At 38.1% G+C, this 26,347-nt stretch overlaps 1 protein-coding gene across 1 annotated transcript; it reads left to right on the top strand.

The window, feature by feature from the left end:
* The first annotated feature begins 448 nt into the window (after nucleotides 1–448).
* slc6a16a (solute carrier family 6 member 16a) lies at nucleotides 449–26,347 on the top strand. The gene is made up of 12 exons (XM_007256287.4): nucleotides 449–727; nucleotides 12,877–13,102; nucleotides 14,243–14,400; nucleotides 15,431–15,557; nucleotides 16,580–16,755; nucleotides 16,879–16,989; nucleotides 17,831–18,072; nucleotides 18,887–19,067; nucleotides 19,894–20,095; nucleotides 21,442–21,601; nucleotides 22,050–22,212; nucleotides 23,382–26,347. The coding sequence occupies exons 2-12, from the start codon at nucleotides 12,877–12,879 to the stop codon at nucleotides 23,700–23,702; spliced, it is 2,067 nt and encodes a 688-aa protein (XP_007256349.3). The 5' UTR covers nucleotides 449–727; the 3' UTR covers nucleotides 23,703–26,347.

Below are 26,347 nucleotides of genomic sequence, written 5' to 3'. Positions count from 1 at the left end.
CCAAATAAATAAACTAAATCTAAAAAGACCATAAAAAAATATATATATATTTTTTTAGAATTCTCAAGAAACAAACGAAGATCCCCTTAACATAATAGAAGATTATTTAATTTAAAATGATTATGTATAACCCCCTGCTTGGAAGTTCAAAAACAGAAAAATGTTTTAGCGTTCTTCAACGCAATTAATTCCAAAAAATTAAGCTAGTTAAATTGTGATTTAGTTCCTCCCTCTTTACGCCCCTCACTATCACAATGCTCCATACAGGGGCGCCTTTTCCGCTCTTTTACACTATCTCCTTTTTAAAGGACCATCGCCCCGCCTCCTTCTTCCCAGTTGCCCGCCCTCCAACCGCCAGGGGCCCCAGACACATGTTGCGGGCTGTGTGGGCGGGGCACCGCGCATTGTGACCACACCCCGCCCGGCGGAGCTCCAATCAGCGAGCTGCAGAGAAACGAGGTTCTAAAGTTTCGCGTGTGTGTGACTGCAGGAGTTATCAGCTCGAAACACACCAACGTGGCGACCAAGTTTACAGCGACCGTGGAGCGCGAGCGAGCGATAAACATCTAAATCTACAGCTGGAAACAGAGAGAAAACCGAGCCAAACAAAGAGCGGCATAGGAAACGTCAAACACTACAATCCACAGAGAGACAGTGTGTGAATGTGAGTGTGCGCGCGAGCGGACACAGAAGGAAGCCCCCCACTACAGGAGGAGGAGGAGGCGAGGTAAGCAGCTGTGCACAAAGCCTGCAGGGGCTTCTCTGAACTTTTTTTAAATGGCCAGTCATTTTTCGTCTTGATTCTACGGTGGCCGAGAAAGCCCAGCGCAGTGCAAATTGAAAAGCGCTGCAAAAGCACAAAACACATCCATCAAAATTACAACACAGGCGCAGCAAATAGAAAAACGCGCTGCAAATAGAAAAACGCGCTGCAAATAGAAAAACGCGCTGCAAATAGAACCACAACACAACGGAAGTGAGTCACAACACAACGGAATTTTCCCGGGGGACCTTAAAAGATACTGTACCAGCTGTATACAAAGGACAGTAACTTAAGTGGCAAACAAGCTTCTGAAAAGTAAGTTATGTTTATTACCTGTGATTACCACGGTTGTGTGCATATTATTAAAAGTTCTGCTTCACAAAACGCCTTGTTTGCCACTTATTGTCCTTTGTACACATAGTGAAGCCTGAGACGTTACTGAAGACGCAGCTTACCTGGTACAGCATCTTTTAAGGTCCCCCGGGAAAATTCCGTTGTGTTGTGACTCACTTCCGTTGTGTTGTGGTTCTATTTGCAGCGCGTTTTTCTATTTGCAGCGCGTTTTTCTATTTGCAGCGCGTTTTTCTATTTGCTGCGCCTGTGTTGTAATTTTGATGGATGTGTTTTGTGCTTTTGCAGCGCTTTTCAATTTGCACTGCGTTGGGCTTTCTCGGCCACCGTATGATTCCCATGCATAACAATATTATATCCATAGCAAAGCAATTAGACATGTGTTGGCGTTATTAAATCAATACAGCTCTGGGAAAAAAGAGACCACTTAAAAATAATGTTTCTTTGATTTTACCAAATTTAAAACCACTGGAATATAATCAAGAGGAAAATGGATGATCACAAACCATTTAACCAAGATAAAATGCTTAGATCTTTTTATCAGGAGTGGCATAAAGTTATCCAAAAGCAGTGTGTAAGACTGGTGGAGGAGAACATGCCAAAATGCATGAAAACTGTGATTAAAAACAAGGCTTATTCCATCAAATATTGCTTTCTGAACTCTTAAAACATGAAAATAAACTTCATCTGAAGAGCTATCTGCATCTTTTTTTGTTATTTCAGCCATTTCTCATTTTCTGCAAATAAATGCTCTAAATGGCAATATTTGTATTTGGAATTTGGGAAAGATATTTTCTGTAGTTTATAGAATAAAACAACAGTGTCTATTTTACTCAAACATATACCTAAAAATGGCATAATCAGAGAAACTAATTCAGAAACTGAAGTGGTCACTTATTTTTTTCCAGAGCTGTAAGTCTTTATTTGAAGCTGTGTGTGCTACCATTTTTGCACATGTAAGTTAAATACTTACTTAATATATACTAACCTATATATAAACCTGTATGTCGAGGCATTGTGCTCAAGTGTTTTTCTCATTTATCTATCCATATATACACCCTTAAACAGTTAATTTGTGTCTTAATGTGTTTGCCTATTCAGATGTATTCATTATTGGTATGTTTCTTCTTCAAAGCATTTAGCAGCCTTATTTACATGCACTGGGATTTGGCACATTGGATGAGAAGTTAAGCCAACTGTCAGATATGCAGGTGGAATAATATTGGGTTGAATACATAGCGGACAGGGCCAGAAGCAGCCCCACAGTGACAGCTAGAGTAAAGCCTTAAAAAAAAAAGACAGTTAAATACTTATAGTGAAGGATTCACTGATTCACAAATTTGATATACTGGGTGAGTACTGACAGCTGTATTAATTTTATTGAATTGATTATACCTTTTATTGGCTCTTTAGTTTTCTTAAAACCCTTATAGAACCTTATAAACATTTACACTATTAAGTTGACTGTATTTTATATGGTATAAGTGGTGCAAAGGCTTCTACTGTATATCATTATCATACATTATGTCAAGGAAAAATCTTGTATCTTCATTTTGGGCATTTTTCACATTTGACATAGTGTGTATCTGGCATTTATTCTTTACATTTACGGTATTTAGCAGACGCTCTTATCTATAGTGACGTACAACAGTGCTTTGTTGTTGTTTACTTCAAAATATCCATAGCTAGTTTGTAGAGACTAGAATCAAGAGATACACCAAGCTTTGATACTGTTTGAAACCCTGTGAGATTCTTTTTAAAGATTAGTTTAGGAAGTCTTTTAAAATATGAGTCTTCAGTCACCGTTTGAAGACCTCGAGTGACTCTGCTGTTCTGACACCCAGTGAAAGTTTGTTTTACCACCTTGGTCCTAGAACAGTGAAGAGTCTGGATTTGTTGGTTTGTTTTCTGTGTGTCTTGAGGGATGGTGTGTTGAGCCGAGCTCTGCTGAAAGCTCTAAGAGCTCTGGGTACAGATCTGGATTTAACCATTATTGCCATCAAGTAGGAAGGAGCTGATCCATTTTTGGCTTTGTAGGCCAACGTCAGGGTTTTGAATCTGATGTGGGCGACAACAGGAAGCCAGTGGAGGGAATGCAGCAAAGGAGTCACATGACTGAACTTCATGTGAAGTTCATACGAATGTCATGGGATAGCAGTATGTAAATTGATTCTAAATTGTTACTTTAGGAGACAACTTGGGATAGCCCACACCTATTTAATTTGTTCCTTTCCCATGAAATGTGGCCTGTCCGTGTATGTTTATGTACAATACTACTACAAAAACACGTGCAACTGGCTCTGCTATGCATCCCTGCTATCAGTGGACTGTTGTGTCAACTAAAATGGCTTATATCCTACAATGTCCAGTATTTAGGTGTCTAATCTGTCTTGGTGGTAATACCCTGATATGCTAAAAGTCATGGGACTTCTCCATGTAAACTAAAGACCACTGCACTGACCTGTGGGATATGGGTGTTGGTGATTTGGTGATATGTTGGCTCCTGCATTGAATGTGGACGATTTCTGCCAGAATCACTTGTCTGTTCGCTTAGACAGTTTACCATCATTACCACCCACAGTGAACAGCTCTGTGATGTGTGAGGAATCGAGGAATGTTAAATGCTCAGACAACTTCAGGCATGGAATGTCCCGTCCATCTGGCACTATCACTTTTAGGCCTCTCCTGAACACTAATAATGTTCCAATAAACCCTCACTCACCATATACAGCTCTGGCAAAATTGAGAGACCACTTCAGTTTCTCTGATTTTGCTATTTATATGTATATGTTTGAGTAAAATTAACATTGTAGTTTTATTCTATAAACTATGGACAACATTTCTCCCAAATTCCAAATACAAATTTTGTCATTTAGATTTTTATTTGCAGAAAATGAGAAATGGCTGAAATAACAAAAAAGATGCAGAGCTTTCAGACCTCAAATACTGCAAAGAAAACAAGTTCATATTCATAAAGGTGTAATAGTTCAGAATAAATCAATATTTGGAGGAATAACCCTGGTTTTTAATCACAGTTTTCATGCATCTTGGCATGCTCTCCTCCACCAGTCTTACACACTGCTTTTGGATAACTTTATGCCACCTCTGTTGCAAAAATTCAAGCAGTTCAGCTTGGTTTGATGGCTGTGATCGTCCATCTTCCTCTTGATTTTATTCCATAGATTTTCATATTCATTTGATAAAATCAAGGAAAACAGCATCATTAAGTGATCTTTTTTTCCAGAGCTGTATAACACATCACAACAACAGATGTTGGCTTTCCCAAGCCATCCTCGTAGGTAACATATCATGATAAGTTGACATACTGCTTTCCCATCATGCTTGGCATGTCAATGTATACAAATGCCCCCACTTGTTAATATAATTGTTAATATTAATGTTTTTAATCCTCTTGTTCCCACAAAGTGTTAAATATACATTAACACATACACAAATATAAAGCGTCACATGTGCAGAATAGTATTCAGGGGAAGTATGGTGATAAGCAGCCTCTCAGCCAATCAGCAGCCTTGTTCAGTGGGCGTGGAAGGACACACAGACGTTATTGAAAGGAATAAAGGGGAGTAATGTTAGTGCCGTCACTGCCACTGTCATGTTCCGCATTTGGAGTTTACACTGTTGATACAGATAATGGAAAGTCACTTGAGACTGGTGTTAGAGAAACGTTGTTGGTGTGTGTCTGTGACCTCCGTTGCACAGTGTGTATTCCCTTGGAGTCTAAGAAATCTCTGGACACACAACACACAGAAATGCAGTCCACACTGACCATTCTGGACACAGGTCACTTGACCACTACAGGGCTATATATAGAAATAGAGGAGAACTGGTGTCAAGGGACTTCTAGTTTTGTGGACAGAGGGGACATGAGCAACAAACTGCCTGTGTTGTTTGTTGGACTTTGGAAAACATCCTTTTTCACATTTCCCACACTGTTGTCAAGGTAAGAGACACCTTGAAAACATTCCATGTCCCTCACAACATGCTCTCTAACAGCCTTTAGCTCTTTCCCCTCCCTCTCTTTTTCCCACTATACCTTCTACCTCCCTGTCAGTCAGCCCAGTGAGGGAGACTTGTCCTGAGCTGCTGACGCAGGGACCCGCCCCCTTCGCTCCCCATACACACCCCCATTACTCTCTTTCCCTGGCTCTTTCTCTCTTTGCCAGACACTGTTCTGTACTTTTCCACTCTCATAGATGGGAGTGCACGAGATCCCTGTGCTAAGATTAACACATTAAACTGTACACTTACAGAGTGTACAAAGTGTTAGGGACTCCTTATCTCCTACCTGAAGTGTACCTACTATACTGCGCACTTAAGATGCAAACAAAGTCTTTCCTGGTGGATTGATGTGAAGTGCACTGCTCTAGAGCAAAGTTCCAACAATGGTGGTGATAGAAACCCGACCCAACAAAACACAGTACAGAAAGCTGTTAGACTTAATGAAACATGAGCATGAAGGCTTCATGAATGCTTGGACTGATGCCTGAAACATTGATTTATGATGGTTTAAAATGATCTGTACAAGCCATCATAAGACAAAAAACTCTTTAAGCCCTATCTTGAAGGGATTAGTTTCTCAGGGCGTTTTATTCCAATCCAGAATGACCATGTATGTGTTTTTCTCTGACGTCCTCTTAGAAAACTACAGGCTGTGACCAGATGCACATCTCTGAGTTTCGTCACCTCCCATTTAAAAAAAAAAAATAGGTATTTGTCGACTGCCACACACCGTAATTACATTCTGGGCGCGTGTTTCCACTGAGATCCACGCAAACACAACAGCGAGTGGAAATGGAGGAGCTACTGAACGCGATGTCATGTGACTGAGAAAGCCAGAAAATCCACTGGTCCTCCTGTTTTTTTCAATTGCAGTCCGAATGCAAGAGTGTTATCACTGAGTAAAAGTGTGAAATATTTTTCACAAATGTCCCCCTGAGAAACAAAGAGTTTTTCTAAGAACGGAATAACTAAAAGGTTGTTTATGTATCTAAAGATTTGGATGTGGAAAAAAAGCTATTCTAACACCTTTATGTTAAACAGTGTATGTTAGAAAATGTACAGTTTACTCTTTAAAATAAAGAAGCCTGTCTGAAACAAAGTTTAATTTGTAAACCGATAATAAAACCTTTTATATAATTATTAAGCAATCAATGCAGTACAGAAAAAAACATAACAATGCTTTGGTATATTAGTATATTCTTACAGTATATCCCCTGGTAGCAACAGATAATTATTGTTTGATCTAATTAGAAATGGGAAATATGTGCATTTCTCTTAAAGAGCCACTAAACCCATACATCACCCAGTGCCCCTCCCAGACTATTTTTTTCATTGTTTAGCCTTTTCAAAGCTGAGGGTGGAGTCAGCAAAAATCAGGGGGCTTAGTACCCCTTTAACTAGTGCGATTTAATAAAAAAAAAAAAAAAACATGCACCATGCAGGGTATACACTGCAAGAGAAATATAGTCCTACTCCTGGAGACATATGAAGACCCACTAATGCCTTAATTAAATCTTAAATTAAATCTTAAATCCATATACAGAATGCTACAGTCTAAAATTAATCACTTTACACTCCTGTTATGTTCCGGGTCAATTTGACCCGTTATAAAGTTTGAAGATCAAGGAAAAATAGAAATAAATTTCTTCTGCTTGCCTTAATTAGGGTAATCAACATCTAAAATGAAAATGGTTCATCTCACATATTTGCAACCACCCCCTGCAAAAACTAAAACAAAATTGCAATGTTATGTTTCAATATTATGTAAAGCTATTGTTTTATATGTTGGTCTTTTAAAAGTAGTGAAACATTAAAAAAGTTTGAACATATATATTTTTTTATGAAAAACAAGTGAATTATCCTAATTGAACCATTACCTGTTAGAGGTAAGAAATACCATTGCACTAAATATTGATAGAATAATTATCAGTTAGTAAAAAAATATTTACACTGCTTGCAAGGATTTTTTGGGTTTTAGACATCTATTGGATGGTTAAACATGCACTGGGTCAAATTAACTTTGGAACACCATTGCTGTTCCTGACAAATTAACATAATATGAGGGTTAAGTGCTCCCTATAAGATTTATTCACTGTTGTAATCCTTACCATTGCTAAGTGCTAACGCTAACAGACAAGCTCTTAACCAACATAGGGTAAAGCTAGTGAAAAAATCAAACCTAAGTCTGAACTCTTAGGCACATTTGTGTTTGAGCCAGTTAGCTCATTACCGGTACATAACAGACCTGTTACTGTTTTCTCTGAGCACTGTTTGTTGTTGTGAACTAGCCTCAAGAAAGCTTCTGGTCCAATAAAATTACCACTTCCTTTTAGCTCTGCTAACCGTGCATCCCATGAGAGCGCTAGCCACGAAACAACATGTTCAGTGCTCTGTTTCAGGATCAGCAAACGGAAGAATACATCTTTTATTAAAACAGTAACACTAAGTAGCGTATTCACAAAACCCTGCTGTAGTCTAAAGCTGCAGTGTGTGTATTATTATCGTTAATATTCCTTAATGCTCCTCTCAAAAAGCGATAGAAGTTTGGGATAATTAAAAACAAAAGCTCTGTTGGTCATATGGAGGTTTGGGTTTGTCTCGTGTAAATATGCTGATAAGGTCTATTGTAGTTTCAGGTGCTAGCTCCCATTGTTAAGCTAAAGCACAGAAAAACGAAAGCATGACTTACATTTAGGCTGCAAATTTTTTTTATACCAAAGGCAATTCATGTTTTGTGAATAATGCATATGAACAGTATGTATGTAACAAAATGCAGGGGAGTTTGCACTGATTTCTTATCATTGTTTGTGTCTACATTCGCAACACGTACTGTGTTCAGATTTTTACAGTTAAAAGCTAGTTTGAAGATTCAATTTATAAGCATGTCATGTTTAAGTGTTGTGTTGAAAGACTAATGAATGGCATCAGATTCTGATGTTCTGTATCAGAATAAATACTTATACATTACAATATAAGACAATATAGTGCAACGACAACAATGAATTTTATTAAAACAAAAAATAATGGAAGGGTAAGGGTGGGAGATGGTTGGTGAGGGTGGGAGAGGGAAGGTATAAGGGTTGGATATTTAATGAGAACAATTGTAAAAAATGTAATGTAACCAATCTCTGACCATTTTTCCAAAAAACAAAGAATAATGGATAGACCAATACTGTCTTCTTGTCTGTCGTTTTAAAAAGTTGAAGTTTAAATGAACTTTGATATCAAAATTATCTCTGAATTTACCACGAGAAATTACGACTTAAGCCAACATTCATGTGCAACTTCCAATTCCAATTGAATGTAAAAGTAGAATTAAACATGTCTGTTTCCCATAGACCACTATTGGTCAACATGTACCTTCATCTACATGCAGCTATTAATTTCAACTTTCTCTCTTCAACAGATTGGATGTAAAATTATACGAACCCAAATCAGTTTGACTTTACCTTCCTGTTTTTCCTTTTAAGTTTTTGTATGTTGTTTTTAGACATTGTAAATGAGTAAATGCTCATGAATTGTTGTTGATTAATACAGTTGAATGATATTCGAGATAACCAAAATATGCTCATCAAAGTATAGAAGCAGAAAAGGATTTCACATTTTTTAAACATGGCTTTTATGCATTTTACGTAAAGACTGAACAATAAGTCCATTCATATATTTTTTTTCTGAGGAGCAAACAGGGGTCAGAGAAAGAGGGGTGAGAGAGAGAGAGATAGAAAGACACCGTGAGAGTGAGTGAAATGGATATTGGAAAAGAGAAAGATGAGCAAAGTGAGAAAAGACACATGAGGGTGAAAAAGAGATTTGTTTGCATTTTCTACCCTTTCTTCTCCCAGCAGTGCTTAAGTTCCTGCTGGGGCTGAAGTATTTGTACAAGGAGGCACCTTCACGGCATGTTCCAGTGGGGAATTCACACACACACACACACACACACACACACACACACACACACACACACACACACACACACAAAAACATAATGTTACAAAATCAATATATACATTATCGCATGTTCTCTTTGTCCTCACCCCTTCCAGCTTTATTGTTTACACATCTGAAAGTGTTCGTAATTTTTCCTGAAATCCAAGTTTCTCTTCCCAGTATCACAGCATTCCCAACAGAAGATGAGCATGCACTGACATATGATCCATCCCCCCCCCCCAGCACCACCACTCCAAAAACCCCAAACTTTCAATGCACCCTTTTAAGTCTGCCACAATAACTTATATAGCTTATTTCTGACTGATATGTTACTTAAAAAAATAAATGGAGCAAATAATATTATTGCCACTTTAAAACCATTGATATACTAGCATAAAATGCAGTTGCACACTTTAAAGAGCTGTGAACTTTTAACTATTAAGAATATTCTATATGAATATACTATAATTGGAATATGATTTTTTTTTAAATCCTAAACTTTAAATTAATCTTATTTTAATATGCTCACCTTTCTGAGTAAACACAATGGGCAGTATCTTGGTTTTTAATGTCATTGTCATTTTTTTTTTTTTTGTAGAAAGGCTGAATAGTAAACAGATATATGATGGAATAAGAAATTGCTGAATACTTGGTTTAATTAAATTTGTGCATTAAGTACAGCATAAAAAAATAAAACCTGGAGACTTTTTTTTTTTTTTTATCTCTTTTAGCTCTCTTCTCCCACACTCTGTATATAGCACTGTAACAGGGGAGGAGAAAAGTGTGGGCCTGTTTCTGCGGCTGAAAAAAATTCTTAGTATAAATTATTTTGGACTTACAGCTAGTTGCTTTTTTTCCCCCCATCTTTGACCGATGCCACATATTCTGTACACCCCTAATATATTGTATGATACTTTGATATTGTAACTTTTTTGCTTAGTGGTATTACAATGTTGTTGCTACTTCAAATTTAGTTAACCCAAAGAAAAATCCATTAAAATACCGGTCTGCCGTATGATATTAAAACAGGAGATAGCAAGAAAAGTGGGATTACTCCTAAAACATTGAGTCAATGACATGGGTAGGAGGCCAGACCCCTCTGATAAATTAAGCTAAGACTGGGAGACCGACAGATATGAGAGTTAAAGGCTAGAGACTGGGTTGTGGTGGGTTGTGAAAACTTTGTTGTAAACATGTAAACTAGGTAGAGATGAGGTAGAGAATTTACAGGACAGGAGAAAGAGGCATGTTTCACTGTGTTCTGTGTAATGTATTTACAGTAGTAAATCTAAGTAAGTCTATACCGAGCTCAGCTGTGTGTTTACAGTGTCCCACCCAGCAGTATTTGTCAATATAGCCCTATGTAATTAAATCCAAATTAAGCTCATGCAGATTTCATCTGCTCTCACACAGCACAGCTCTCAGGATGAATGAATGCAAGCATTGTTTTTGGTTTCTGACTTCTGTGATCAATGTCTGCATCTGCTGACTGCACAGAAAACACCTGCGATGTCAGTAGCCAAAAATAGGCAGAAAAGGTCAACTGGGTTTGAAAAATAAGAAGAATAAGGAGTTTCTGTCCATCTAAAGGCATTCATGTTGGATTTGGTCCCCCTTCACAGCTTTAAAGCTTTCATTTTTTTAAATTGCTTTCCACAATGTTCTATGCCAAATTTCATCCAGCCATGGCCTCTGGACCTTGCTTTTACACTAGGGCACAATCATGCTGGAACAGAAAAAAGGGCCTTGTTGTTTAAAATTGTTTTTTTTTTTTGTATGATGAAGCATCAAGATGTTCCGTCATTGGAACTAAAGGGGTCTCTGGGCTAAGCCCTAAAAAACAACCCGTAGCATTATCCCTCCTCCACCAAACTTTTTTTTGACATATCTGACACTTATTATTAGGGGTGTCACAATCTCGATATTTTATCGAAATCGAATCGAAATGAGGTCACGATCTCGAGTATCGAAGTCAAAAAGAGGATCGACGATCCCTCCCGCGCGCGCTACGCAAATGGCGCGGCACCAACACAGCGCATCCTATTCATTTAAATAGAGATAGCCACTGCATGAGCGCAGTCGGCGGGAGTGTGATCACTGTTTTTATCTGTCCAACGGGGGAGGGGGGGCGGGGGTTGGGCGCGCAGGTTTTGTATCTGTATCTAACGGAGGGGTGGGTGCGCGCAGGTGAGAGCGTGTGAACTCGCTGAAATGCGTGTGTCAGTGTGACTTGAGAACACTGACTATAGATCACAGTGAGGTGGATTAAAAATCTTAAACTTATAATTGACTACACCTGTTGCTTTCCATTGAATTAAAAAAACATCTTTCTCTCAGATAAAGTAAACACAAGCGTGTTTCTGACTAAAATAAAAGCTTTTCAGGAGAGATATAAGTTATGTGTAAATATTTATAAGACAATACCCACATCACTTATCTAACCAGCCTGTACTGATTTCTGCCCCCCAATAATGCTTTCAATAACCTCTTGTAACCCCTGGGAGCCAGGGGTTACACTCTAATAGCCTTTAATAGTCTTCAGTAGCCTTTAAAAGACTTACCTGGCGGCCGTGGTGTGTCCACTAAACTCCGTAGTTATAAACATCCTGAGGTTAGCAGCGCGCTAACTGACCTGTTTATAATGTAATCCGAGCAGTGCCTCCGTGTCGGCTGTTCTAACCTGCTGCTGTTAGCTGCTTGGGCTGAAAGATGAACTGTAGTGAGCTGTATTATCCGGTTAGTGGGGTTAAAACCTTTATTTGTTTACAGAAACAGTAAAAACGGACTGGCTGAGCTCTGTAGCCCGTGGCTGGGCTGTACTGAAGTAGTGACTGAGTGAAGAGAGCGGGGCTTGTGCTGCTGCTGCTAGTGGTTGGATGAAGAACTGCAGCTTCATGTAATGAGCAGTTTCACCAGCCATCCACACACAGCTCTGATAAACTGCTTGTTTTAATAGTGCACACTGTTGCTACCAAAAAAAGTCACTAGATGGCATTACCATATATATCTTAATAAATAATAATAATAATATTTATAATATTTATAATAATAATAAATATATTATTTAAATTTTATGAGGCATAAAATAACAACAAGAAAAAAAACAAGAAAATCGAGAATCGAATCGAATCGTGACCCTCAAATCGAAAATGAAATCGAATCGAGGATTTAGAGAATCGTGACACCCCTACTTATTATTGTCCTTATCTATGGTAGCTGGGCCATGAAAACCTATTATAATAAGCTTCCAAAGTTTTTGTTTTGGTGTTAATATCAGGGTGTGCTTTGCAACTTTACAAGACTTTTTTACTTTATTTTTTTTTTATAACCGTTCTACTTTTCAGTGATACCCCTCAGAGTAAATGGTGGATCTAGGAGAGAAGAAATTTGAGGAACTGTGGCAATGGCAAATAATGTATAATTTTAATGTGTAGTTTAATAGAAAAAGAATGAGAATGTGACGAGATATTAAGTATTTCTTTCAAATCAGCAAAAGAAAGAGAATTTGAAACGCCTCCTGAGCTGAAAGAGCCGATTCCCTTTATTGTTCTCTGAATTATTTCCAGGATACAATAAAAGAACAATGTGATTAATACTGAAGAGAAGCAATAAAGATAGTCATTTGTCAGTTCTCAAAGACAGGAAGCTCACATGGCCTTATAATCAGGGACACATCCACAAATCATGGTCATATAATGTCTATAATATCCAGATTTGTCCTGTCATGTATTTGTTATATCACTGACCATGTTGTATATCAGCAGTGAAGCACATTTATCTCTATTATCATAAAAATAAATGTTACTTCCTTTTAGATGGAGAAGCCCCCGTTGCCTGGTGATGATGATGATGTTCCCAGGTTGGAGGAGAGCCACTCGGCCATGGCTCTTATGTCAATAGATGGCGTGGAGTCTGATGAGGCGGGGGAGGACCGTCCAGCGTGGGACAGTAAACTACAGTATGTCCTCGCCCAGGTGGGCTTCAGTGTGGGCCTGGGCAATGTGTGGAGGTTCCCCTATCTCTGCCACCAAAATGGAGGAGGTACTTGTCTGTGTGTGTTTTTGTGTGTTTGCGTAAAATATATAACAATAAGTACTTGTAGGCAGGTTAACTGGTTTCAGATCTTTAAACCTTTTGATTGTGTTGCATCTGATTCTTATACTTTAAATCTTGATCCAGATTAACATTTTTTTTCCATCATTTGATGTTTCTAACCTCTGTACTTTTTATGATGACATATAGTTTAATGATTTATGTTTTGTGTTTCCACTAGTGTCTTTTCTAATTTCCATTTGAAAATAAAGAGTCTTCACAGTAACTATGATAAATTTATTCATTACCTATCTTCTCTTGAACACACATTTTCTGTTATTGCCTAATCAGAAACATGGCTTAAATATATTTTATAAACTTATATTTATATTATAAACTTCCTAGAAGTTCCTAAACTTTATTTTAGAAACTTAAGATTCTCTCTATTTATCATACTAATACTTTTCAAATTTGTATTTATACTTATAAAATTTATTCAGATCATGGGAATATCCCAGAACAATTAATAAATTACTTTATTACAAATGCAGAGATTCATAAATATTCAACTGGTCAGTCTTTAGATCGTCATATTCCTACATTTCTCTCATGTAGAGGTCAATTTTCAGCAAGATATAGGGGGACAAACTGAGGAATAATTTAACCATTTGGCAAAAAATATATAATTTATAAATATAATTTGATACATGTATTGTCATTTTTATTTATGCATACACATTCATTGTTTTTGTTTTTTGGTGTGTTATATAGCTAGAAGTTTGTATTCTTTTGTTAAAGTTACCTTTGTTATAGTATATTATTTTATATTATTAAGGTAGAGGCTTTATATAAGCCAGTGTTTTTGCCTCTACCTGCACTGTATTTTATGTTATTTGCCATTATTTGCTGTCTTTTTTTTGTTTGTGTAAAAAAATTGTTATTGATATTATTGAGTTAAGTTATTGAAAAGTTTAACAAAAATCATCCAAACCTTTTGTCTAAAAATTGATACACATAATTTATTTTTAAACCTATTACATCCTGTAATAATAAGATGTCAGTGAAATAAATGTACTGTTATATGGGTTATATTTAAAACAGAAAATGTGATCACTCTCTCACTCTCTTGCTCTTTTCATATCCATGCAGGGGCGTTCATGGTGTTGTATGTGATGTTGTTGGTGGTGGTGGGAGTTCCTCTGTTCTTCATGGAGCTGGCCGCTGGCCAGAATATTAGACAGGGCAGCATCGGCGTCTGGAAGCACATCTCACCACGTCTGGCCGGCATTGGTTACTCTAGCTGCATGGTAACACACACACACACACAAACATTCTCCAAAAGAATTGTTATAAACTAGACATTTATGGTCATTCTGTAGTTCACAGATGCAGATGAATATACAACTTCTGTTCAGTATTTTAATACTATGTTCATATTTTATTCTTGTTTAATGCATTTATTTACTTTAATTAATTTAATTTGTTCAGGATAATTTAAAACTTTTACATAAGTCAGTTAGTTGTTTTTATTTGTTTTTTATATATTTTTATTGCATTTGATGTCCATAAACTTTTTGTGTAATACCTTCAATGACAAAACCTTTAGTGGCTGTTCCAGTGTTTGTTTTTATTTACTATAACTGTGAACAATTCTTACTTACTATTTTTACTTCTCAAGAATTCTAGAGACATTTTTATGACAAACCGCTCTAAATGACTTAGTTTACATCTTAAAAAATAATTATGAAGAAATTGACGAAATTACACACAGCATTATATTTATTACACAATTTCATATTACATTTTATATACTTTTATAGTGTAATAAACACATTTTCTCCCCTGTATTTAAAAAATATTTAAAAATAACCTATTTGTGGCTCAAGGCTTTATCATGAATGTCAACCTAAGCTCATGATGAGACGGCATGCTGTCTAGCACCGTTTTCTAAAATTAGACTTGCATGTATTAGTATTGCATGCCGGTGGTGCTGGTTACAACACAACCCATGCATATAAAACTTCTCTGTGTGCATGTCTGTGTCTATGTGAAAGTGTGTATGGGTTTGATGAAGTCATGTAATTACCTCATTAGTAATTTTAGAGCAGTGTTTCTAAAGTTGACAACCAGAGCAACTAACTCTGTCTGTGTATGAGAGATATTAACTGGAGAACTGGCATATGGCCAAGCTCTTGTTATATAATAGACATACTATATCTATTTAAACACTATGAGGAGTGATTCAGCAATCATGCTCGCTAATCATACTGTTACTAATGCATTCTCTGTGCTCTCTCACTCACTCACTCACTCACACTCTCTCTCTCTTTCTTTTAGGTATGCTTCTTTGTGGCTCTGTATTACAATGTTATCATTGCCTGGTCCCTCTATTATTTGGGGAACTCATTCCAGTACCCTTTACCGTGGCAGAAGTGCCCTGTTGAAGTAAGCAGCAACAAGACAGGTATGTTCTAGCAAGCTAATAAACCAAGCTGAACTGCTTGAATTTTTGCACCAGGAGTGGCATAAAGTTATCCAAAAGCAGTGTGTAAGACTGGTGGAGGAGAACATGCCAAGATGCATGCAAACTGTGATTTAAAAACCAGGGTTGTTCTCATTTTTTGCAAATAAATGCTCTAAATGACGATATTTTTTATTTGGAATTTGTGAGAAATGTTGTCCGTAGTTTTAAGAATAAAACAATGTTTATTTTACTCAAACATGTATCTGTAAATAGCAAAATCAGAGAAAATGGTTCAGAAAACTAACTGAAGGGGTCTCTTATTATTTCCCCAGAGCTGTATATTGTTGCAATGAAAACAACAACATATGTCCTAGAAAAGCAGGTTTGAGACTGTAGGGTTGCTAGTTTGATCCCCCAGACAGGCAGGAAGTCGTGGGTGGGGGAGCAAAGTGAACAATGCTCTTTCATTCATCGTCATTCACGACTGAAGTGCCTGGAGAAAGCACACTAGATTGCCAAAAGTATTCGTTTACCCATCCAAATCATTTAATTTAAGGTTCCAATCACTTTTATGGCCAGAGGTCATCTTCTACAGTCTAGTCGTGAAATTCCTCACAACTAAACATTCCACAGTCAACATAAAATGGCACCAACTTTCAACAGGGTCAATCAGTACAGACCTCCAAACTTCATGTGGCCTTCAGTTCAGCTCAAGAACAGTAGAGCATAGAGAGCTTCATGACATGGGCTTCTATGGCCAAGCAGCTGCATCCAAGCTTTACATGACCACAATGCAGGCAAGCGGATACTGTTGGCAATAAAGTGTACCTTAACCCCAATTGCTCCATGGATTATATGGTGCCCACTAGTGTGGCAAAACAATTCTTTCCTGTTTTATTTAGTTACAGAAAGTTAACAGAATACAGAATCTGGTCACATTGCAAAATTGGCTGCAGTGATTTTGTTATTGTACGGTTCTGTGTGATTTCTGATTCTGATTTATCTCTCTTATTGTGTCTCAGTGAAGGAGTGTGCTGCTAGCTCACCCACTTCCTACTTCTGGTTTCGTAAGGCTCTTGATATCTCTGATTCTATCGACCAAAGTGGAGAGTTTAACCCCCTAATAACCGGTTGCCTGCTGGCTGCGTGGACTATAGTCTGTCTTGCAATGATCAAGGGCATCAAGTCGTCAGCCAAGGTACTGTTATAGCACACAGACTCATTTGTTTACATTTAGCAGTTGGTATACATACATGATCACATCCTTAAACCTGCAATCTGTAGTTTCAACATTTTTCTCGCTCTTGTTTTGTAATTGCAGGTGATGTACTTCTCCTCTGTTTTCCCGTACGCTGTTCTGTTCTGTTTCCTCATCAGAGGACTGATGCTGGATGGTGCCATTGAAGGGATCACCTACATGTTCTACCCTAAAGTGAGTAAAGAATTGAAGAAACCTTGTGAGCGATTTATTTGGATAATGTCTTTGTTGCAGTTGCCAAAAATCTTGCAGCAGTATGTAAATTGAAGTATGTAAATATCAGGGCCCAAAATAGAGTTGGCCACTCATAATGTCCAATTGTCTATGTGAAATACAGTTCCTTTATCTCCAAACTGAGTTGTAATACTGCTCTAGAGTCTAATTTTAGAAAACGGTGCTAGACAGCATGCAGTCTCCTCATGAACTTAGGTTGACATTCATGATAAAGCCATGAGCCAGTTTTGAACTTCACAGCACAGTTGACAGCACTGTATTTTTATGCGACTTAATCTATGTTTCTCTAGATGTTCTGTATTGTGATTAAAACATAGTTTTGTGACCAGTTTACAGATACCATAATTATGACTTTGAATAAAGTACCCACCTAAATATATGAGACATTGTTCCCTTTTTAGGTATTAAGTATTAAGTATTGAGATACCTTTCTAGTATTGGTATACTATGCAACACCATTCTCAGCTGAACTGTCCGGCAGGTTCTTGGCAGTCATATGTGTCTTACCAGCATACAGCAGTTTTCTTATTCTCTCAGATCTTACATTGACTTCCACAGTTCCCCTGAACTGTCTGTTCTTAAGACCATCCTGCATTGTAGCACTGTCTTCCTGAAGCATTTGTGGGCATTTACTTCCCTTGTGGGCATTTACTACTTTCATTTCAAGAGTCAGAGTCAGGAAACCTGTTTAGTATTTACGACATTACTCCTACTTCTAATTTACTGACTTAATTAATTCATTTAAATTGCTAAAACAATTTTCTCTCGTCTTCTCTTTCAGTTAGAGATCTGGATGGAGGTGAAGGTATGGCGTCAAGCTGCCACTCAGGTTTTCTTTGCTCTTGGTTTGGGTTATGGTTCTGTGATCGCCTACTCTTCCTACAACCCCATCCACAACAACTGCCATCGTGACGCCATCATGGTCTCTACTATCAACTTCATGACCTCAGTGCTGGCCTCACTTGTGGTCTTTGTGGTACTTGGGTTCCGAGCCAAGAACATTGCCTTGGAGTGTGTTGTAACGTAAGTCTATCTATGTGTATAAAAGGGTTTTTAAGTAATAAGTTATGAAAAGTTACTAAGTTACTCATTAAATTAGGTTTTGTGATTTCAACTAGAGCTTAGGAGCTATCAGCCATTGAACTCAGGTTTTTGTTACGGTATTTTTCGCACTATAAGGTTCACAGGGTGTTATTAGCTAGCAATTCATCACATATAGGTTGTTTGAACACGATAAACACGCAGGCTACAGTCCAATAATACTCACCTCTGAACTACGAAAGAGCTAGTGCAGTTAGCTGCTAATGCTGCTCCAGCAGTACTAGCTGGGCTTAGCAGCAGACACAAGGCGCACAGGATTATAAGGAGCACTGACGATTTTTGGGAAAAGAAAAGGATTTTATACAATGGTTGATTATGGTGATACTTATAAGAGCAAGTTACCATTTACTGTATGGATTAGTTTTATAACTATGTAAAAAATCTTTGTGGCACTTGACACTTCAGTCAGAAAACCTCCTCCAGAACTGGAAGTGTTAACCCTAAATTACTGGAAGAAGTGAATACAACTAATGTTAAGAAGAAATATCTGTATAGTAAGCTTGAATTACTAAGTTAAACTAGCTTACATTTAGAAAGGATGCAGTGAGGAGTCCAAAGCAAAATCAGTCTTCAAATCATGAGTTGAAGTAAAGAGTAAATCTAATTTGAGTTGAATCTGCCAATATTTATTCCAATGTAAGAGGGTAATATTATTATATGTATATATATGTATATATATGTATATTATATAGCTATATAATACATATATAGCTTAATTACCTTTGTTTTGCTGCAGTAATGTGGGTAAAATGGCAGAGATGGCGGCGTCAGGCTCCTCAGAGCACTGGTGGCCATGGTTTAACATGTCCGATCCAAAATCTGTGGACCTGCAGGATTACAGGCAGTGGTATAGCCATTATGGGAATCAGCTGGGGCCAAACATCACTGACTGTGACCTGGAACAAGAAATGAACAAGGTAAAGTACACTGCATGTTGTAATTCTCACATTCCTCAAATATCCACAGCTTAAATTTAAAGCAGCATTGTGTATGGATTAGTATTACACACGTTCCTGTGCACAACCTAGGGCCCAAAACTGGACATACGTGCACACTTTTGTGGGCAGTCTGGAATGTTTAGAGTAGAATTATGTGGACTGTTCTGGTTAAGTAAGATTACAGGATGTTACACAATACGAGTTTTACACCAAAGCTACATAATGCAGTTAGCAGCATATTTCTCACTATTTTAAGTTGGTTGAGCATCACAAGTCAAAAGTAAATTAATACTGAAGTCTTTCAGACTATGAAGGAACACATAAGGAATCATAAAGTAAACCTAAAAGTGGAGTGAACTTATTCTTTGCAACAGAGAAAACTCTTTGTCTTCCTTTCCTGGGCAGGTCCTGATGAGAGCCAGTTTCATCATAACACTTTTGATGGTTTTTGCGACTACACTTGAGGACATTTTCAGTTTTTCTTACCAACTGACCTTCATTTCTTTGAAGGTTTTACTTAGTTAAGTAGTTCTCGCCATAATATGGATAAAGACATTATTAAAATTGGCTTTTCACTGTATTATACCAACTCTTCCTCTTCACAACTTTATATCTTATGCTCTCAAACACATTAAGAGGCAAGAAATAAAGTATTAACTCTTGACAAGTTTAGCACAGCTGATAACTTAAAGCCATTCCAGGTGACTCTACCTCATAATGTTTACTAAGAAAATGTAGAAATGTGAAAACTGTGGTACTGTATCTGAGTTACTATAAAGTAATTCCTTTTTATTTTTCATTTCAGGGAGTGGAAGGGACAGGTTTAGCATTTATAGCTTTCACTGAGGCCATGGCACAGTTTCCGGCCAGTCCATTATGGTCAGCCCTGTTCTTCCTCATGCTGCTTAATCTGGGTCTGTCCACCATGTTTGGCACCATGCAAGGCATCCTTACACCACTAATGGACAACTTCAAACTGTTGGGCCGCCACAAGACTATGCTTACAGGTATAAATACAAACTTTTGGTTTCCAGTGGTTGATGTGAACATTATCTAAAGACGTTGTCCTGTTTCTACATGATTTTATGTTTTGCACAGCTGCAAAAAAAATGTGCAATTTAGATAATTGCATAAATGAGAACCGGACTATTTTTACAGGATTATAAGGCACACTACTAATTAATGTTTATTTTGTGGTCTATTTTTATATGTAAGGCGCACTAGATTATAAGGCACATTGAGCGACACTAGTAAGAATGCATACTTTAAGTGAACAAGGGTGTCACCATGTTAACCCTCTAATGTGGGAGCTGGGGGAAGCGCCTAACTAAACAAAACTGTAATTCTTCTGTAAATTCTGTAAAAACTTCAAGTCAAACAAGCACTGGATCTATACAAATTTCCTTCCAGAAAACTTTTTATTTGGGTGAGTAAAGTGTTTCTGTGTATTTACTGTAAGCTTAGAATTACAGTATTTTGGTGCTAGCTGCGGTTAGCAGCATAGCTAGCTGCATTTAGCAGTGCTAGCCATCCCTGGTTAGCAGCCTTACCCAGCCCCAGTTAATAGCACTAGCCAGCCCCGGTTAACAGCACTAGCCAGCCCCAGTTAGTAGCACTAGCCAGCCCCAGTTAGTAGCACTAGCCAGCCCCGGTTAGTAGCACTAGCCAGCCCCGGTTAGTAGCACTAGCCAGCCCCGGTTAGTAGCACTAGCCAGCCCCGGTTAGTAGCACTAGCCAGCCCCGGTTAGTAGCACTAGCCAGCCCCGGTTAACAGCACTAGCCAGCCCCAGTTAGTAGCACTAGCCAGCCCCGGTTAGCAACGCTAGCCAGCCCCGGTTAGCAGCGTTACCCAGCCCTAGTAAATAGCACTAGCCAGCCCCGGTTAGTAGCACTAGCCAGCCCCGGTTAGTAGCACTAGCCAGCCCCGGTTAACAGCACTAGCCAGCCCCAGTTAGTAGCACTAGCCAGCCCCGGTTAGCAACGCTAGCCAGCCCCGGTTAGCAGCGTTACCCAGCCCTAGTTAATAGCACTAGCCAGCCCCGGTTAGCAGCACTAGACAGCCGTGGTTAACAGTGCTACCTAGCCGCTGTTAGCAGCACTAGCCAGCCCCGGTTAGCAACGCTAGCAATTACAATTACAATTGTACAAGTATAAAGTTAAATATTTTACTTTAGGTTCCCTGTGGTAGGACAACAGGCGTTTTATAATCACTGTGTTCTGTCACTGGCTGTGTGTTGCATTATGTGTAGCAGTGTATGATTGTACCTTTATATTGGTGCAGCATTTCAGTCATATATGTGTTAATGTAACAGAGAAGACTTATAATACTAGACTTCTTTCTCATTTGTTACAGTGTTTAGTTGCATCCTGGGATTCCTCATAGGGCTGCTCTTCACTCAGCGCAGCGGCAACTACTTTGTGACCATGTTTGATGATTATTCCGCCACTTTGCCGCTGATTATTGTTGTTGTGTTTGAGACGATCAGTGTGGCTTGGATCTATGGTGCTGACCGGTAAGACCGCAACTGCAGTAGATATGTTAATAATATACAAATCCATCTCAAAACATTTTTATATCATTGAAAAGTTACTTTATTTCAGTAATTCAGTTCAAAATGTGAAACTCATATTATATAGATGTATTACACACAAAATGATTTTATTGTTGATGATTACCAATAAGTACTTTTGGCAGTGTGGGCAGTGTGCCAAGTCCTGCTGGAAAATGAAATCTCCATCAAAGTTCTAAACAGAGGGAAGAATGAAGTGCTGTAAGAAAACACTGCACTTACCTTGTAATCTTACAGGATTTCATGCTTCCCTTTGCTGGCAACTTTTAAGAAGATATATGGATTAATTTTCCAGCAGAATCTTTTGAGACACACTAGTATATATATTAATGAGTATCACTCAGTGAAGCAGCTGTGACCTCACTACACAACTATTCTTCATTAATCACAGATTTCTCGATGATGTAGCTGTGATGTTGCACTGGCGCCCCCCTGTGATCTACAAATACATGTGGAAGTATGTGTGTTTGCTGGCTATGGTGGGTCTGTTGGCTGCTAGTCTGCTGCGCATGGTCTTCAAACGACCGACCTACACAGCATGGAACCACACCACGGTAATAAACACACACACCCCAAAATGCACTTTTAAGGCTAACCTTAATAGGGGTTTATAGCTGCTGGATAAGTTTTGCTACTCTACTTTAAATCTTTTCAATCAATAATTATATGTTAAATGTGAATAATGAGAGTTCAGTACATGGAAATTACCAATGATCTCAATCACTGTTGTTTCCCATTTAAAAGAAAATTCCACATAACCAAAATACAGCTGGAAAACGGGCCTATTCAAAACTGTTACATCACAAAATTGTACAAAAATAAATAAATAACAGGATTGTAAACTGGCTTGCCCTGATAAATGTTACACACTTTATTTAACACCATTATTTATCATCAAAGAACTTACGTATTTACTAAATGCATTCAGTGGCACCATTACATTTTATATATATAAACCTAAACGTCATTATATATATATATATATATATATATATATATATATATATATATATATATATATATATATATATATATATATATATATATATTACCTTTACATATTTTTTTTTATCCATTTATTTCTTATTTTTTATTCCATTCTCTCCACAATTTACAAGACCAAATACCCAACCCACTTATTAGGACTCCCCCTTTCACTAGTGATGCCCCAACACCAAGAGAGTGAAGATTACATGTGAATGTGAATGTGCCACCGTTTCTGCATCACAGCGCACTAGGAAGAAAGCGCAGCAACTCCTTTCTGATACATCAGCTCACAGATGCCTTGTGCTGAGCGACATCATTCTTTGGAGTATTAAGGGGAAAGAGCACTATCTACCCACCCAGAGAGAGCAAGCCCAATTGTGCTTTCTCAGGGCTCCGGCAGCCGATGGCAAGCCACATTAACAGGATTCAAACCAGCGATTTCCCGATCATAGTGGCAAAGCTTTCCGGTGCATCACTTGGAGCCCTGACCTTTACATGTTCAAATCACCTTTTTATTTACCACTCTGTCCTAATAGCAGTATCACTGTAGTCCTCATTAATACTGTTTTAGTATTCCAGGTAATTTGGTTTAGACTCAAGAGAGTACAGATAGAAGCATTTTTTTATTTTTATTTTTTTTACTCAGCCACTGTAAGAGTTCTACTTTAAACCATAAAATGGCTCCAATGTTCTGATTATACACAGAACGTTCACCTCTGTTTCTCTCTCTGTCCAGGGTTCTGAGAGTAGTCTGGAGTACCCTGGCTGGGCTCTGGTGATGCTCTCCATGCTCATAGTCACCGCCTGTCTCCCAGTGCCTGCTGGGTACCTGCATTCCCTCCTAACCCAGAGACGAGATCAAGCAGAGGAGGACGAGTCTGAACGGCACAGGGAACGGTACTCCAAATGCCATTCCGCTGAGCCTGAACTCAACAACCATCGCCCCCTGCTGGATGAGGAAGGCAGCCGGCCCAGCTCTACGTTCCTAGTGCTGGGGGTAGATCACTACAGCCCCCTCCCACAACAGGAAGATGAGGAGGAAGACACCGAACTGTAAAGGAGGTAGCACAGCCAATGAAGACAGGACTACAGAAGACTAAAGAATTGTGACAACAATTAACTAGAACTATACAGGAACATGAGGTGTACCTGTACACCTTTATAACAGAGAACGGAACAAGAAGGGAGTGTTGCGTATTTATTAACTTGTGCTGGAGTCTTTTTTTTTTTGGGAGACAGAGAGTAGAGGGACTCCATTTATCCTCATTATGCTAATGAATTCTATTAGTATGTAATTATGTCCTTTAGCTTGCTGCCCTGCATGAGCGGACACTCTTTGTACGAGTGATCCAATCACTGAATTTCCCTCCGTTGACTTGGCTTTTGGTGTGCTGTAAGTGCCAAACGTGCCTTATTTTATACTTAAGTTACCTCAGTGTTTGTGTTCTTATCTTACCAGGGCATAGCTTTGTGTTTTTATTCCATACTCCAGTATTTTTCAGTCTAATGACCTGCATCTGTATGTAGCATCCCTCTTGACAGTTACAAGAAGGCTTTCTAACATGTTTCAGAGCATTGCTGTGAGATTTTGATGTGTATGGGGCCTTATGCATTGAATTTGCTTATCTGTTCTCATGGAAAATTTTCAGCCAGACTAGCCGAAATACTGGAGTATTGTTTTATTTACAGAAACCACAGTCCGACACTAGTGTTTGACAATGAGCAAACAGAACCTGGCAACCGTGCATTCAACGTTCAGAGAAACAGCTTAAAGGAACACGTAAATGGATAAACTATTATCCAAGCACATGCAATTTTCATATAAAACCTATTTTATTGCAGTAATCCATTTCATTTCAGTGCATTTTAATGCCAATTCATAATCGTCCAAATTTACAAAACAGCTCCTCTGCTGTTTTACAAAAGCGCCAAAGTCAGAGCGCACCTGCCTCTTAAACGAAATGACAACTGGCACATTGATTGGTTTGTTCATGTTACGCCCAAAACACACCTATGATTAATTAAGAGAATCAGTACAGGCCTTTTGCGTGTTTCGAGCCATGTAAAGGATATTTTTTGCAGCATCACAATACCAAAGACACAACGACACGCCCTTAATCCAACTGCACGATATACAATTGACCAGTGTGTTATAGATTGCTAAAATAGGGCTGTAAAGTTGTATAGGTTGTGAAGTGAGGCCATTCTGACATAAAACCACAATTTCTTACCTTTACAACTTTACAGTTTCATTTACATAAACAGCTCTGAAAAGATTTAAGAGACCACTTCAGTTTCTAAATCAGTTTCTCTGATTTTGCTATTTATAGATATAGAATGCAAAGAAAACAAGTTCATATTCATAAAGTTTTAAGAGTTCAGAAATCAATATTTTATGGAAAAACCCTGTTTTTAATCACAGTTTTCATGCATCTTGGCATGTTCTCCTCCACCAGTCTTTCACACTGCTTTTGGATAACTTTGTGCCACTCCTGGTGCAAAAATGCAAGCAGTTCAGCTTGGATTCATGGCTTGTGATCATCCATCTTCCTCTTGATTATATTCCAGAGGTTTTCAATTTGGAAAAAGCAAAGAAACTTATAATTTTTAAGTGCTCTTTTATTTTGTTCAGGTCTGCATGGAATTCAGCAAGTGCTTATTCACTTCTATTACAAATAGAAATTACAAATTTCAGCATTTGCAGAGAGAAGAGTGTCAAAACTGTTGCTTTTGATTATCAAACACTACAAACAGATACATTATACTTAATATGACAAACAGTACATGGATAAGTTTTTAAAAAGTTGCTGGAGAATAAGCCTGCTCTGCTGTACAGAGGACATTGTCAGATTGTATAACTGTGATGTTTCTACAGAGAGAAATATCAGGTTGCTCCAACTACTCACATAGCTGCTCAGAAAGTGGGCTAAAGGTTCTGCAAATAAAGCCAAAATGTGGCCAAAAGGTCTAAAGGCATAATGATTCTGCCAATAATGTACAGTACAAACAGTATATATTTTACTAAGCCTTCCCTTTTTGGAGTTTGTACTGATCCTCATGATAAAAATAACCCACAAATACTCACCCACAGACAAACAGCCCACATACACACACCCACACACTCACTGAGTGTGCACAGGACTGAGAATAGAACTGAAGAATGTGCCAAGTCAGGCTGTGAGGTCAGACTGGACTGACATGAACCAACATGTGGTTAAAAAAGCATTAAAGATGCCACTTTCCTAACAGTGGGTCTAAAGAGCATAGAGCAGTACCTCACGGCTATGACTTTTTTTTTTTAGAGTCTCAAAATATTCAGCATTCAGCACACACACACCTACACACACACACCTCTAAGCTTACATATATTCAAGGCAGCTTCTACAGTCAGTGAATGAGATGATGCATAAATACTGTAGGGCTGTGTACAGGTTTGGTCTTTACTTTACATCAAAACATGAAATAGTCTGTACATTAAGCTACAACTTATACTTGATTCTGTTTATTTTAACAGGTACCTTTATGTTATATCCCCCTCATTATGTGCAGTATTTTGTGTAGACTGAATTTTGGTCAACTGTGTTATGAGTGTGAGTGTGTTTGCAATTAATGTAACATATTGTTTCTTTTTTTTTGTGCAGTGAAATGAATCTATATCTGCTATTTAGCAAATAAAATGTACATATTTGTTGTCAAAACATT

This window comes from Astyanax mexicanus, chromosome 19 (genome assembly GCF_023375975.1).
Source record: "Astyanax mexicanus isolate ESR-SI-001 chromosome 19, AstMex3_surface, whole genome shotgun sequence".
Classification (NCBI taxonomy): domain Eukaryota; kingdom Metazoa; phylum Chordata; class Actinopteri; order Characiformes; family Acestrorhamphidae; genus Astyanax; species Astyanax mexicanus.
This window is presented reverse-complemented; position numbering and strand designations above follow the sequence as displayed.

What these genes read in the sequence shown, in the direction of transcription:
- slc6a16a (XM_007256287.4), top strand. Translation starts at nt 12,877, where the DNA reads ATGGAGAAGCCCCCGTTGCCTGGTGATGATGATGATGTTCCCAGGTTG. An exon ending in TTGGTTACTCTAGCTGCATG is followed by an intron (nt 14,401 to 15,430) that starts GTAACACACACA and finishes TCTTTCTTTTAG; the next exon opens with GTATGCTTCTTTGTGGCTCT. An exon ending in GCATCAAGTCGTCAGCCAAG is followed by an intron (nt 16,756 to 16,878) that starts GTACTGTTATAG and finishes TTGTAATTGCAG; the next exon opens with GTGATGTACTTCTCCTCTGT.